Source organism: Culex pipiens, chromosome 2, assembly GCF_016801865.2.
Source record: "Culex pipiens pallens isolate TS chromosome 2, TS_CPP_V2, whole genome shotgun sequence".
Lineage (NCBI taxonomy): Eukaryota > Metazoa > Arthropoda > Insecta > Diptera > Culicidae > Culex > Culex pipiens.
In genome coordinates, this window is record NC_068938.1 from 150660643 (window position 1) to 150675954 (window position 15312).

The 15312-nt window shown below is 36.6% G+C and overlaps 1 protein-coding gene across 4 annotated transcripts; it reads left to right on the forward strand.

Annotated features, from left to right (window-relative positions):
• Positions 1 to 1134: 1134 nt before the first annotated feature.
• On the forward strand, positions 1135 to 15202 carry LOC120427536 (uncharacterized). 4 transcript variants are annotated; one of them, XM_039592404.2, is made up of 4 exons: positions 1135 to 1291; positions 1364 to 1443; positions 14515 to 14678; positions 14740 to 15202. In XM_039592404.2, exons 1-4 carry the CDS (start codon positions 1252 to 1254, stop codon positions 15200 to 15202), a joined length of 747 nt encoding a protein of 248 aa, XP_039448338.1. In that variant the 5' UTR covers positions 1135 to 1251. The 4 variants fall into 4 exon arrangements, with proteins under 4 accessions (XP_039448338.1, XP_052563843.1, XP_052563842.1 ...); XM_052707883.1 differs by lacking the exons at positions 1135 to 1291; positions 1364 to 1443; positions 14515 to 14678; positions 14740 to 15202 and adding exons at positions 4240 to 4480; positions 4542 to 5051; positions 5144 to 5272; XM_052707882.1 differs by lacking the exons at positions 1135 to 1291; positions 1364 to 1443 and adding an exon at positions 4867 to 5051.
• Positions 15203 to 15312: the final 110 nt, after the last annotated feature.

Consider the following 15312-nt stretch of genomic DNA (forward strand, 5'->3'; position numbering starts at 1 on the left):
ATGCCAATAACTCCCTTTAGAATTAACCAATTGGGATGCTCTACCCTGCATTTTATAGCATTTTTTAAGCCCTTTCAGGTGCATTTTGAATTTTGAAATTAAATTGAGTTTTGCCCAAGTTACAGCCTTTTTACGATTTTTGACGTTTTTGGACCTTCAAACATTGTGTCCCGATTTGCCGCACTTCCCGTTGACCTAGAGTGCTCATATTTTGGCCAGATGCTAGTTTTATATGTAAAAGCAACCCCTGAAAATTTCAGGCAGATTGGTGAGGTCGATGCGAGATGGGTATGCTTTGCTCGTGGACTCGCTCTTAATAATTTAATTTAATTTAAATATTGACCAAACTTGTATGGTTCGAAAATAGTCCCCACCAGAACATTCCCTGCGGACGTCGGCAGTTCCAGACTGTGGCTAATATACGAACAAATTGGTCCCAAGCCATTGCCCGGAATCGTTCAGCTTCCGCCGACAACCAACGAGATACCGATGAGCCTTGCAATTTGATCCTAAAATGAAGCTTAGATTGCTGATATTATTGTTTACAGCGATAAAGCTTATTTTTCTGAGTTCAATGACCCTTTGTACGACCACAAAGAGTTTAAAATGGATTTTTAAATCAATTTTGAAAAATTAACCTCGCGGTCCTTCTTGACAGAAAAGCTCCCACTTGACAGCTCGTTCTAAGGGGACCATAGTTGATCCATCGAAAAAATGTTGTCTGGTCAAAAAAAAATTGCATTAAAATGAAAAAAAAGTGATCAGAAATGGTTTTTAATCGTGTTTTTTACCGTTGTACATAAAAATTTACATAGGGCTTTAGTACCCAATTTCCTTTGAAAAAGTGTGAAAATTAACTCAGTCAAGTGGCATTTCCACAGTCGACAGTTTAGCCGACGACGTTTAGCAGTTTTTGAAGTTTTAGAAGCAAACTGTTGACTGTTGTTGGAAGCTGTTGTGTAAAATTGTTGAAAAATCTCGGTGAAAACATTTTAAAGTGTGAGTGTTTTACACACTAATATTCGCTTTTTTAATGTCAACGTGTTCGATCGAGCTAAAACCCTAGCGATTTAGCGTTCTTCCCAATAAGCGTGTATGTTTTGTTTTGACAGAATCCGTTTCCCGCCGTTTAACCTTCGTCGGTTTTCTAGGTTCATTGCGACTTTCCGCAACGTGTTTTGTCTTACAGTTGCCACTTCCGGCCAGTATCGGAAGAACCCGCTGCTGAAAAGTGATCAGTAATTGTCGAAGATGTCCCGTAGGCTGGCCAAACTGCGCGCCAAAGCAAAGGGTTAGTTACCAGCTAGGGTGGTTCTTGGTCATGGTATCTAATTTTATTCGATTTTGTTTCAACTTTTTGCAGAAAATTGGCCTGATGATGACCAGCAGATGCATCAGCAGTGGACAGTTAAAGTGGAAAAGGCGATCCCAGGATCCGTGAAGGTAGGAGTTCGTTTTGTTTATACTGTTATCGACTTTATTGTACAGCATGTACAGCAGTTTCATGTCAAACCAACAGGATCAAAATTGAAATTTCATTTATTTTCTCCAAATGTTGGATTCCCTAAAATTTGAATTACTATAGATAAAGTTAGATTTCCAGTTGTCGGACAACTCGAATAAAATCCAAATGTTTTTCGTTCTAAATGTTAAAATGGGAAAACTGTTTTACGTATTAAAAAAAAAAACTTAATATAAATAAAAGAAAAATCAAAAAATGTTGGTTAAAACTGGATGTTTCATTAAACACTAAAATTAAACATTCAAATCATCAATTCTGACAAGTCGATAAATCAACAATGATTAAAAAAAATTACAAAATTAAAAAGGGATCCTTGACATTTTTAAAGGGAAATCCTAGATGTTTTGAACATTATTCGGAAGAACAATAACTGTAGTAATCATATTGGAACATAGATCTAGGGTTTTTGCCTTCCTCACTTTACTGAGGAAAGGCTATAAAATCACTCGAAAAATGAACTTCTTAATTCGACCTCGTAGACCCACCTTCACGTATACATATCGACTCAGAATCATGTTCTGAGCAAATGTCTGTGTGGATGTGTGTAGGTGGGTGGACAAAAAAAATGTCACTCGATTATCTCCGGACTGGATGAACGGATTTTGACCGTATTAGTCTCATTCGATCCGTCTTGGGGTCCCATAGGTCTCTATTTAAAATCAGCAAGTTTAGTTAAGTACTTCAAAAGTTATGCTAAAAAAACGATCTTGGCGTATGTCCGGAAGATTGTAAAAAGGGTGTGTAAAAGGTATTAAAAAGACCTTTCTAATGAGCCCAAAACATTGATGATCTGACAACCCTATCAAAAGTTATTAGAACTTAAGTGTTATTTATACACTTTTTGGAGGCCGGATCTCAGATATTTCAATAAAAATGATGTCCGGGTCCATCATGCGACCCATCGTTAGTTAGATAATCGGAAGACCTTTTAAATGAGCCTAAAACATCAAGGATCTGACAACCCTATCAAGAGTTATTAGCACTTAAGTGTTATTTATACACTTTTTGGAGGCCGGATCTCAGATATTTCAATAAAAATGATGTCCGGGTCCATCATGCGACCCATCGTTAGTTAGATAATCGGAAGACCTTTCAAATGAGCCTAAAACATCAAGGATCTGACAACCCTATCAAAAGTTATTAGCACTTAAGTGTTATTTATACACTTTTTGAAGGCCGGATCTCAGATATTTCAGTAAAAATTATGTCCGGGTCCATCATGCGACCCATCGTTAGTTGGATAATTGAAAGACATTTCAAATGAGCCTAAAACATCATTTTGCCAACCTGCCGTGGTCGAGTGGTTACGGGATCCGCCTAACAAGCGGAAGGTCAGAGGTTCAATCCTCGGGTGGCAGCTTTGGAGCTTTGATCATCCCGCAAAATCAGTACAGGGTTTTCTTTCCCTGCTGTCTGCGCTTTGGAGAAACCTCGAGTTAGTCAAAAATGGACTACTCGGCGAAGAGCTCCAATGCCAACTGACGACAGTCGGGTCAATACGAGAGAGCCGAAAAAACTGATGACAAAGGGGAGAGATCTAAAAATAGCCAACAGGGACCGCTCCAGTCCCCTTCCGTCCTCATCATTTGAAGTTGGACATCAACAGCCTGCGAGCCACAACAATTCTTCAAAAAGTTGCTCATTTCTCCTTCGCTAGGTCAACTACAACTACTTAGCTTCGGCTGATCTGTGCACTTCGGAAGATAGTTGACTGGCCAACTAGCTGAAGATGCGCTAACAGATACGATGAGTGTTCGGACTCAAAAAACACGAGAGGAGAATTCTTCCTTTCGCACAACCACGCTTCAACGCACTGCGTTCAGGCGCACTGTACCAGTGTATATGTGCATTGGAAAAAAGACTGTAAACAGATAGCTTGATTCTTCTCAATAAGATTCGAGCAAAAATTGCAGCCTTAAGAGTATAACAGGGAATCACAAAAGATAGTCGCTAGGACGGTCGAGGTGAACTAATCCCAATATCTGCCCACAAGGCGGACAAAAAAAAAAAAACATCAAGGATCTGACAACCCTATCAAAAGTTATTGGCACTTAAGTGTTATTTATATACTTTCTGGAGGCCGGATCTGAGATATTGTGTTAAAACTAATGTCTGAATCTTCCATGTGAACTTTCGTTGAATAGGTTTTTTTTTATCAGACCTTGCCGATGAGCCAGAAAAATTGAAGGTCTGCGAACCCTATCAATAAAAATCAGTAATAAAATTGATTTTTTAAACATGTTAAGGGAATGTTGCTATTTTTACTGAATGTATTGACTTTATGAATGTGAGGAAGGCACCAACCACCTTAAGGTGGATTAAGTATAGTTTTTTTCTCAAAATTAATTTTCCCTGAAAGAACACCCAGTTAGCAAAATCTAAACGTAGAAATATGTATCCTCCCTGCAAAGGCTTATGAATTGATCTCAGTTGAAAGGTTCTCCAAATCTCTGAAATGCAAATGTAACATCCTGGAACAGAACAGTTAAATTCTAGTAAAAACACAATTGAAAAATAACCATATTGAAAAGCGTTTATTGATTAAAAATTAATAAGATTAACCCCGTCGCGCTCAGAGCTAAAATCGGAAAATGTTATCAAATAAAACTCGTACACATTTTCACCAAGATACCTAAGCAGTGCACTTGCCCAAGTGTGGCGCAGATTATCGAAGTTTACAAACATCAATGCACAAAATGTGCATTGATGAATGAAGTCGAGTGGTTGAGTCACAGCATTTAGTTTCCGATTGGCGCGCAGTGACTCAAGTCGAGCTATAGTGATGACTCGCGACGAAGATAAGCTCCCAAGTTCTACCAAAAAGTGCACCAAAGCTGCCTGTCCGCACAAGAAGAAAGGATGCACGTGGGTGTTTGGTCCGGCCGAGATGGAGCTGCATCTGCAGGAGTGCAAGTTCCGCCCGTATCGGTGCATCGGATCGAAGCTTAAGATTCTGTCGTGAGTAATGTTCTGCTCTTTGTTTGTGGAGTGAGAGTGACTAGAGAATTTTTTTTCGTAGGTGTGGCTGGCAAGGCATTCATCACCAGATTGAAGATCATCTGCGCGAGGATCACGAGTTGGGTGAAGTTTTCAGTCACTACCAGGAATCGTGGATGCCATTCTCAGATTCCAAATCTCTCGGCGGAATAAAGCTGGTGAACGCGTTCAGCAAGCACTTCCTGTTTTACTACGTTTCGAATGTTTCCGCGAAAATGGCTTATTTTATGATCATCTACTTTGGCCGGAGGGAGGACGCCCACCAGTACTATTACGAGTTTGATATTCAATCCAAAGATGAGAAAGATTTGCGCCGTATCAAGTTTGTGGAACATTGTGTGGCGGATTGTGACAATTTAGCTGCAAATATGGCGCAGGAAAAGTGCGTTGCAGTTTCGTTCAAGATGTTGAAGCACTACTTGCATGACGGGAAGATTCCGTTTCGTTTTATTGTCAAGAAAGTTGGGAAGCGAACGTCTTCTTCGAGGGAATGAAATTTGCGTTTGTGCAACATGTTACTATTATCGGAGAGGTGAAGTATTTCAAATGCTTGATAATAAAAGCAAAAAAACAATAACAATATTTTTTTTTATTCTATTAAATTTTCCTTTCTTTTAATATAAGGGCAGTGCGTGTTCGTTGGGAACCTGGTGCATAAGATCGGTCAAGGCCCGTTCTTACACTGAAAATTGCGAATTGCGAATTAAATTTTCCTTTCTTTCTACCACCATAACTGAAAGAAGAAACTTTTTGGTATGTATTATACAGTAGATTTACCTTTACTATCTATGTTTTCAATCTTCACTTTTTCTTCAAACAAGTAAGGTTCGAGCCCTTACTCAATTTATGGAATGATCAAATAATTAACACAAATATTACTATTCTCTGGTTAGTTTGCAATACGTCGTAACAGCCATCACGACCTCCGATACTTATTTGATTTTTTTCTCTGATAAAAATCAAATTTTCATTATTTTTCAGTAAAGAGCATTAAAACTACGTGCAGATGAACAATTCTAACCATTTTTTTTTTATTTTTTAGTTCGTACCGAGGTTCGTACATTGTTCGGGAACCAATCGAAAAATGGCTTTGTTTACAACTGGCGCTTAGAACCTTTTAAAACCTAATCCGAGTATTGTACTTTTGCTTATTTTTTACAAAATGCCTACACGGAAAGAAGGTTTATCGTGAATCTTACTAATTTTCGGTTAAAAACCCTAAAAAAATTGGTTGTTTTTCCAACCACGATTTTTTTTAGCTGGAAATCCTAAAAAAAATCCTGGATTTGACAGCTGGATCCAGGTCCTAAAAATGATAAATCTAGCTAAATTTTTAGTAAATTTTACTAATTTGCAAGCTGGAAAAATGCTGTCAGTCTCAAAAGCTGTATGTTTTGAGAAGGTCTGTTAGCTATTTTAGCTAGATTTTATGGTATTCTAGGAAGTTTTATAGTTAGCCCAGCGAGTTTTTAGGCTGTTTCAACCAGTTTTTTTGGAATCATTCTCAAAATTTTCCATTGATGGCTGCGAAGCCAGGTATTTTCACACATCTTTTTAGCTAGTTTAGCCAACTTTGCCACTATTCTTGGTAGGTGTTTTGGTTGGTATAGCTAATTTTTCCACTATTTCTACAAGTTTTCTTTCAAAAGCCTCCGTTTCTGCCTGCAAAGCACGCATTATTCACCCAGCCTTTTGGCTGATTTAGCTCGTTTCTTTTTTGTTCTTGCTTCGTTTTTGGTAGGTCCAGCTAATTTTTCGACTGTTTCAACTGGTAATTTCGAAATCATTTTTAAAAATCCCTTGCTGCCTGTAAAGTTGTTTTTTATTTTCAAAAAGACTTTTGCTGGTGTAGCATGATTTTCCGCTATTCTTGGTACGTTTTTTGGTAGTCCAGCAAGTTTTTTGGATGTTTCAATAGTTTCCAGGCTTTTAAACTATGTTATAGTTGATCATCCTAATTGTACGGCTTTGTTGCGATATTCTATTGACAAATAAAAAAAATGAAATACAGTAATACAAAAATACAAAAATACAAAAATACAAAAATACAAAAATACAAAAATACAAAAATACAAAAATACAAAAATACAAAAATACAAAAATACAAAAATACAAAAATACAAAAATAAAAAAATACAAAAATACAAAAATACAAAAATACAAAAATACAAAAATACAAAAATACAAAAATACAAAAATACAAAAATACAAAAATACAAAAATACAAAAAAAACTTACAAAAAGTTATTTTGGTTAAATTATAGTAAATTCATGTTAAATTTAAACTATGTTTTGCATTTAACAAAGTTTAAATATAACATCAAATTACTTTCACTTAAACAAAATAACTTTACTTTATCCAACTTAATTTAACTAAATTTAACTTAATTTAACATACTTTAACATAATTTAACTAAATTTAACTTAACTTGATTTAACTTAACTTAACCTAATTTAACTTAATTTAACTTAATTTAACTTAATTAACTTAATTCAACTTAATTTAACTTAATTTAACTTAATTTAACATAATTTAACTTAATTTAACTTAATTTAACTTAATTAAACTTAACTAAACTTAATTTAACTTGATTCAACTTTATTTAGCTTAATTTAACTTTATTTAACTTTATTTGACTTTATTTAACTTTATTTAACTTAACTTAACTTAATTTATCTTAATTTAGCTAAATTTAACTAAATTTAACTTAATTCAACATAATTTAACTTAACTTAACTAAATTCTACTAAATTTAACTTAATTTAACTCAATTTAACTCAATTTAGCTTAATATAACTTAATGAAACTAAATTTAACTTAATTTAATTTAACTTAATCAAACTTATTTTAGCTTAATTAAAGTTAACTTAATTTAATTTAATTTAACTTAATTTAACTTAATTCAACTTAATTTAACTTAATTCAACTTAATTTAACTTAATTCAATTAAATTTAACTTAATTTATTTTTGTTTAACCTAATTTAACTTAAATAAACTTATTTTAACTTAATTAAAGTTAACTTAACTTAATTAAACTCAAATTAACTGAATTTTACCAAATAACTTTAAATTTAACTAAATTCAACCAAATTACATTAAATTTAACTGAATTCTGCCAAATGTAATAACATTTGAATAAATGTACTTACATTTACCTATATTCATCTACATTTACCTAAATTCAACTACATTTTTCTAAATATAACCATTTTCAACTTAATTAAGCTCAATTTAACTGATTTAATTTAATTTTACTTAATTAAACTTGATTGAAATCAATTTGATATATATTCACTGAATTTAACATAATTTCATCTCAATTTTACTTAATTTAACTTTATTTTACTTAATTTTACATAAATTTACTTTATTTTACTTAATTTTACTTAATTTTACATAATTTACTTAATTATGCTTAATTTTATTTAATTTTGCTTAACGGTACACATCAACCATAGCTTTTGCACCCAGAATTCTGTTACAGACATTTTAGTATCTTCAAAACTACGGGAACTATCGATATATTTTTTTATTCATCCCCTAAATTACTGTCTTCTTAGTTATTTACAACAAAGTTTGACTATTTTTACAATCAGACTCTTGCAGGATTGGGTCCGTAAGTTTGACAATTTTGGAATAAGAAGACAACAACTTCCTTCGTTGCTGTGCACCCTTAATTTTACTTAATTTTGCTTAATTCTACTTAATTTTGCTTAATTTTACTTAATTTTGCTATTTTTTTTAATTTTACTAAATTTAACTTAACACAACTTAATTTAACCAAATTTGGGCAAATTCAACTAAATCACACAAAAAATAACTAATTTCAACTGAATGTATCTGAATTTAACTAAATTTTGCTTAATTTAACTATTTTTTTTAAATTCATCTTAATTCAACAAAATTTAATTGAACTTATCTAAACTTTACTTTATTTTACTAATTTAAACTAAATTTAATCAATTTTAACGAAATTTTACTAATTTCAACTAAATTTAACTAATTTTAACTAAATTTTATCAATTTAACTGATTTTAACTGAATTCTACATTTTTATTTAAATTTTACCAAATGTAACTTAATTTAAGTAACCTTAAATTGATTAAACTTAATTTCACTTAATTTAACTTAATTGAACTTAATTTAACTTCATTTCTAACAATATTTAACAATATTTATGGATGTGCTTAAAAGGCATTAGGCACCCTATTTGTTCGGAGCTGTCAAACATTGGCCAATCTATGTCTAGACATTCTGTACCCGCTGCCCCTCCAGGTGGACAGATGTCCATACAAAAAAGTATACTGTGGACAATCGCCAGCCTCCCCTTTCCCCTGCCAAAGTGTTCACGTGGTTTAGGGATGCTCCCACTTTATGTTAAGTACATGTTTTTACCTACGCATCATCCAAACAATAACGAGAGGCTCAACTTCTAACCACTTTCTCTCAACACAAAAAAACTTCTCACCTTATCTACTGAAACTTACCTTCAGGTGCCGATCCGCAGAAAACCTTCCAGGCTTTTGATTTATTCACTCACACATTCACTCACACAACACATTCTATCACCTTTTGCACTTGCACTTGCACTCAAACAGCACACATAACCATCAAAAAACTTCGCGAACTGAGCGGCTCAAACAGGATCGAACACGATACAAGACGATGCTTTGTTTTGGTCTCGAACTGATGACCTGTCAAAAAATCCATGCTGCCGGTTCCAGCTAATTTTTTGGTAAAATTACGCAAAATTGTGCTGAAACACCATTATTTTTGGTAAAATCTCTCCTGTCATTTTGATTTGGGCTGTCAGTTTTGGAAAGCAAATCAGCAATCAGGGTTAGCTATTTCACCAATCACTGGTTGGTAAATTTAGCTGTAATTTTAGCTGATTCAACCAAAAAAATCACTGTTTCACCAATTTGAAGCCAGCTAATTTGAATTGTTAAATTTTGGATAGAACTCTTTTCCGTGTAGGACCAAAAAATTTAAACAACACACCGCGACAAAAGAAATTGCAACAGATAAACACGATCCAACATTAGGAAAGATTTCAGGAAGACAATACACACACAGTAAAATAACAACTAGTTTTTGAATTCAAACTAAAATTAAAACAGTTTTTGCTTTAATGAAAGTTGATAAGCACACTTTAAATGGTCAGGCACTTACACTTAAATCAAAACCTTCGCAATGTACCACCTCCGGAACGAGATCAAATGCGTAATCGCAACAGGTGCGAATGCCTGGCACGAACACTCAAAGCGTGTTCTAGCGTGTTGCTCGCACTGACTCAGAGCAAGGGTGAGATGTAGGCGTAAGGGCAGTGCGTGTTCGTCGGGAACCTGGTGCAAAAGATCGGTCAAGGCCCGTTCTTACACTGAAAATTGCGAATTGCGAATATTCATCATTTCAAATATCTATGTTCTTAACTTTCTCGTTGAGAGCAGATGTGTGACTATGAATACAAAGAGACAAGTTATTCCTTTTAATTCCTCTATATATTTTTGTATCTTGACAGATACGTATTTCGGCTACTACTTGCAGACTTCATCAGTGTTCTGTTCTCGTCTCTTTGTATTTATAGTAATGCATTCGCTCAACCAAACCACAAAGCAGATGGGTATCGAACCCAGAACCAAAGCGAACACCGTAACCAGTCAGCTACGGCCCCTCCCATGAACAGCGACACAAAAGCAATGAAAATAAACATGAAAAAAACAAGACTGCACGTCTCCACATATACGAATTTACGAGCAAAGTCTCGGATGCCAGTTGGTTCGGTTTTTTTTCTGGCCAAAAGTATATGACTGGGCTTTTTTTTGCGCGACCCCTCCAAAATTCAAACCGCTGAAACTTTGTTTGTTGTGAATGAATTTGGTTGAAATTTTAGGTAACATTCTGAAACTATCTAAAATTAAGTGGGAGATATCATCAAAATAGTGAGTGTCGGTCAAAATCGCATTTTTAACGAAAAAATCAATAACTTTGAAATGATAATAAGTAGCTAAGTTTTTCGAAAAGCATCTGAAAATAGACATTGCGAAATACTTATGCTGAAAATTTCATGAAGTTTGGTCGAAACACGGGCGAACACCAATAATTTGAATTTAAAGTTAGGTTTGACAAATCTTCTAATGTAATATACTTTTGACCAGTACTCTGCCGTTCTATGCATAATTGTCCCATGTTCAAAAAAGTACAACTGAGAAAAACGCGATTAAAAATTTTCGATCGATTTCTGTGTTTCTACGCATAATTGTCCCGTGGGTTCCTATTCGCCCTATGTGTCCCTAATCGCCCCAGTTAGCAGTTTATCACCCTTATTTGTGATTATCTTGCTATACAACTGGTAAACAAGACATAATGCATAGTAAAACTGATGATTCCGTGTAAGAAAATACTTGGTGGGACAATTATCCGTAGAAGTTTAACGATGGGACAAACAGACTTGGTGTTGTTTTTAATGAGTTTGCGAACAAAGTACCAGATTTTATGTGTTTTTCTTAAGGTACACATCAAACTAAACTTTTTTTTTTTTTAATTAAATATGTCTTTATTGAACTTTCTTATAATAATTACATTTCATTTACATGCTAAGTGGTATGGCCTAATGCTCTTCATCTTTGTTGTATTTTTAGTTTTATTATTAACTGTTCACATTTATTTTATTTACTTCAAATTGTTTTACATTATTGCATTGAATCAAATACATTTGGGTAAAAAAAAAATCACTTTAACAACTAATCCTAACTTAAAACTAAAAACTAAATTCATTGAAATATTCAAAATCACGAGAACGAGTAAACTACGAACTGTATTTTAAGATGAATGCTCCAAGAGTTCTTACTTGTTCCTGACGAGTTTTGCAACCACGCAGTGTTGTTGTCATCTCGATGAAAATGTTCAAAAGTTCTTGTGGTGAGAACAGGTCACTACTGCCTTCACCTGTTGATGCTGGTTGGTTTTCCCTCGGTTGCTGATTGAAGCCTGGAGGTGTTGTATTCTCTGCAACTTTTTGCCGCTGATTCAACGGCAATGGCTGCAGATTTGGAACCACTCGAACAGATCCCGCTCCAGGTGACGCCAAAGCAGGAAAATCCACGTCCGTGAATGCTGGTGGTGTTTGGCGACGATTTGGTTGGTGCCTCGTCGTCGCTTGCTGCCGAATTTTTAGAAACTCAGCACGTTTTGGGCAGCTTCGATTCTTGGTAGAATGGTCGCCGCCGCAATTGAAGCATTTCGCTTCGATGTTCTCGTTGATTGTTTCGCAAGCTTGAGTTTTGTGCTCACCTCCGCAGGTTGCACAACGACTCTTGATGAAACAGTTCCTTCCACCATGTCCAAACTGCAAGCAGTTCGAACATTGTGTCACGTCACGGTGCACTGGACGATAACGTTCGCAAGTCACGATGATGTTGAAAATAGCCCGAACTGCTTTCAGCTCAGAAGGCGTTGTCGATCCTTTCTCGAGATGAACCAGGTACAGTTGGTCACGATACTTGATGTCCTGTTGTGTCTCGTCATCTTGAAGACTTCGATCACGTTCAACTTAAGAGTTTTGAGCTCTTCTTTCAGCACACTCACATCCATGTCGTACAGGCCTCGGAGGACCTGTTTCATGGGGCGTTTACCTGGATCGTAATGGCTGTAGTATTCAATCTTTGTGTTGTTCAGGAAATCCCGAACGTAGTTGTAATCCTTTCTGGTAGGTAGCAGAATTTTGAGTCCATCAGCACACAAGCGAATGGAAGCTCGTAAAGCACCAGATTTGATAAATCCGGTCAACCACTTTCGCACCGAGTCCGAAGACGATGTTTTTACAAAAATGGGTGGCAACTTTTCCCGTCGTTCAAATTCTTCCTTCTCGCTCACGTCCACAGGGAGGGTAGCGAACTGGTTTCCAGACGAATTTTGAGCATCCTTGCTCAAACTGCCTGGCTTTGCAGGTAGCGCTTCGGCATTCTTTAGCTTCTTCAAATCTGCCGATCCTGCTGGTGAGGACCGCCTCTTTTTCTTGCCGTGAGGCATTTTTGCACTTTTAAAGCACTTTTCAGGAGCTAATATCCAGGAGTACCTCACTGAATGGTGGTCCACAAAGGAATCCAAACTAAACTTAAAAATGTCAAAGTCAAAATCTTTCAAATCTCATATGGGACAATGCAGGCCAAGTGCGAATGATGCTGATGATACCTCTTCAGTTGACGCTCAGGTGAGGAACATCCTGGAAGGAGCGTCACTGACTACGTCCGTAGTCCTGTTAGATCATTCTTGATCAAGACAGTATAGCTCTGGTTCCTTGCAAGTGTCCTATTTTCTTACCTCCACGTTGGCTTGGTTTTCATGATGACCTAGCTGGTGGCCTGTGGAAACGGCTCGTAAACCTTTGACCACCGCGGGTCAGACTCGAGACGGCTAAAAGAAAGAGGCGCGACAATGTGGGACAGGGAAGTAATTTGTGATTGTAGACGGTATTGTTTTGATTCGCAGTATGTTGAGTGAAACATCGCACAACGGGGTTTCTCTTCTTTCCGTTTTTATCTACCATTAGAGAGCCTGGAGCTTATTAGAGAGCGGACATCTCGGGCCTGAGCTGCCAAGGTACCTATCGAGCAAAATCCTTTGTCTTTTGCTCGATTGGTACCTCCGTTTGACGGTTCTCGTGCTTCGATTGGTGCTTTTGGTTTGAGATGTCCGTTCTCGAATAAGCTCCAGGTTCTCTATCTACCATCTATATTCTGTTTATTTTGTTTCACTGATTCTCTAACACGCCTTATGTTTATTATTGTCCATTTGTTTTCTTTCTTTCTTTTTTCTTTCATGATTCTCTTATTTCTCAACGCTTTTCCACTCTATTTACTAATTGATGCTGCTGTAACAAACTGTCTGTTTTCCCTTAATTTGGCAGCGATGTCAATTTTGTTTATCTTTATTTATCTATTTGAATAATTGTTCATCTGCCCTATAAATTTCCCTTATACAATCTAAGCTTGTTTGTTGCCTCTATTTATTAACTATTGTTAATTTCTTTATCTACTTCATAAATTACTATCTTTCTTTTACTATTGATTCTTCAAATAGTATATTTCTTTCACTGTCCATTGTTTTCAATCTTCACCCTTTTCTTCAAACAAATGAGGTTCGAGCCCTTACTCAAATTATGAAATGATTAAAGAATTAACACAAATATTACTATTGTACTTTTGAAAAACTTGTATAAAATGCTTAGGACCAAAAATTGTAACAAAACACCGCGACAAAAGAAATAGCAACATATAAACACGACTCAACTCTAGGAATGATTTCAGCAGAAAACATTACACAGTAAAATAACAACTAGTTTTTGAATTCAAACTAAACATAAAACAGTTTTTGCTTTAATGAAAGTTGATAGGCACACTTTAAATGGTTAGGCGCTTATACTTACATTAAACCCTACGTAATGTACCACCCCCGGCCGAGTTAAAATGCGTAATCGGAAAAGAAGGTGTGCATGCCTGGCACGAACACTCAAAGCGTGTTCTAGCGTGGTGCTCGTACTGACTCAGAGCAAGGGTGAGATGTAGGTGTAAGGGCAGTGCGTGTTCGTCGGGAACCTAGTGCATAAGATCGGTCAAGGCCCGTTCTTACACTGAAAATTGCGAATTGCGAATCTCATATGGGACAATTATGCGTAGAACGACAGTACTGTACATAAAAAATAGTTAAATTTCTATCTCGACCGACGTGTTACACGTTTCAACTTCTCTTGGTTTGTTTATTTAGAAATAAAATTAACATGTTATCTGGTAACACTGAAACCTCACCGAACTCAACCTACTGCGTGCCTTCTGATCAACGATGATAAAGGAAAAACAAAATTTATAACTGTTAGCGAGAAAAATATGCCGAAAAATACGATAAATCCTGCAGGACAACCGCGTGGCCCCGCCATCCGCATTCGACTCAAACCAACGATTCACTTAAATATTTACAAATTAACAAAACTTCCAGCGCGTCGGCGTCAGCATGCCACCCATCGCGCAAACCAAGTCCGCCTGCCCGAACAGATTGCGCGGATGCACGTGGACGTTCACGCCGTCGGATATGCCACTGCACGTGACGGAGTGCAAGTTCCGGTCGTACGGCTGCATCGGCTCCCAACTGAATGTTTTTCGGTACGTTTCTTCGATAGAAGGTGGTAATTTAAAATTTGAAGTAATTTGATGATCGTTTTAGGTGCGACTGGACCGGAATGCAACACCAGATCGAGGATCACCTGGTGAACGATCACGAAATGGGCGAGTTGCTGAGTTACAACCAGTGCTACTGGATCGTGTTCTCGGAGGACACTCCGTTGAGCGGCGTCAAGCTGGTGGACGCGTTCAACAGGCGCTTCCTGTTCTATACCGTGTCCAACGTGACCCTCGGGATGGTGTACTTTGTGCTGATCTACTTTGGGCGGCGCATCGAGGCTCGCCAGTACTACTACGAGTTTGAGATTCGACCACAAGAGGGCGGCGGCGTGCGGCGGATCAAGTTCACCGAGTACTGCGTGTCGGATTGCGAAGATTTGGGCAGGGTTATGGCGGAGGAGCGGTGCGCGGCCGTTTCGTTCGGCAAGTTGAAGCGTTTCGTGCACGATGGCATCGTTCCGTTTCGATTTATTGTTAAGCGAGTGGAGAAGAGGAATGAGTTTTAGACGAGGGTTTAGTTTATGATCGGAGTCAGACAAAACAACAAATCTAGGGCAGGAATGCAGAGGAGTAGAAGAAACAATCGTTTCATTTATACACATCTTCGCCACTGTAC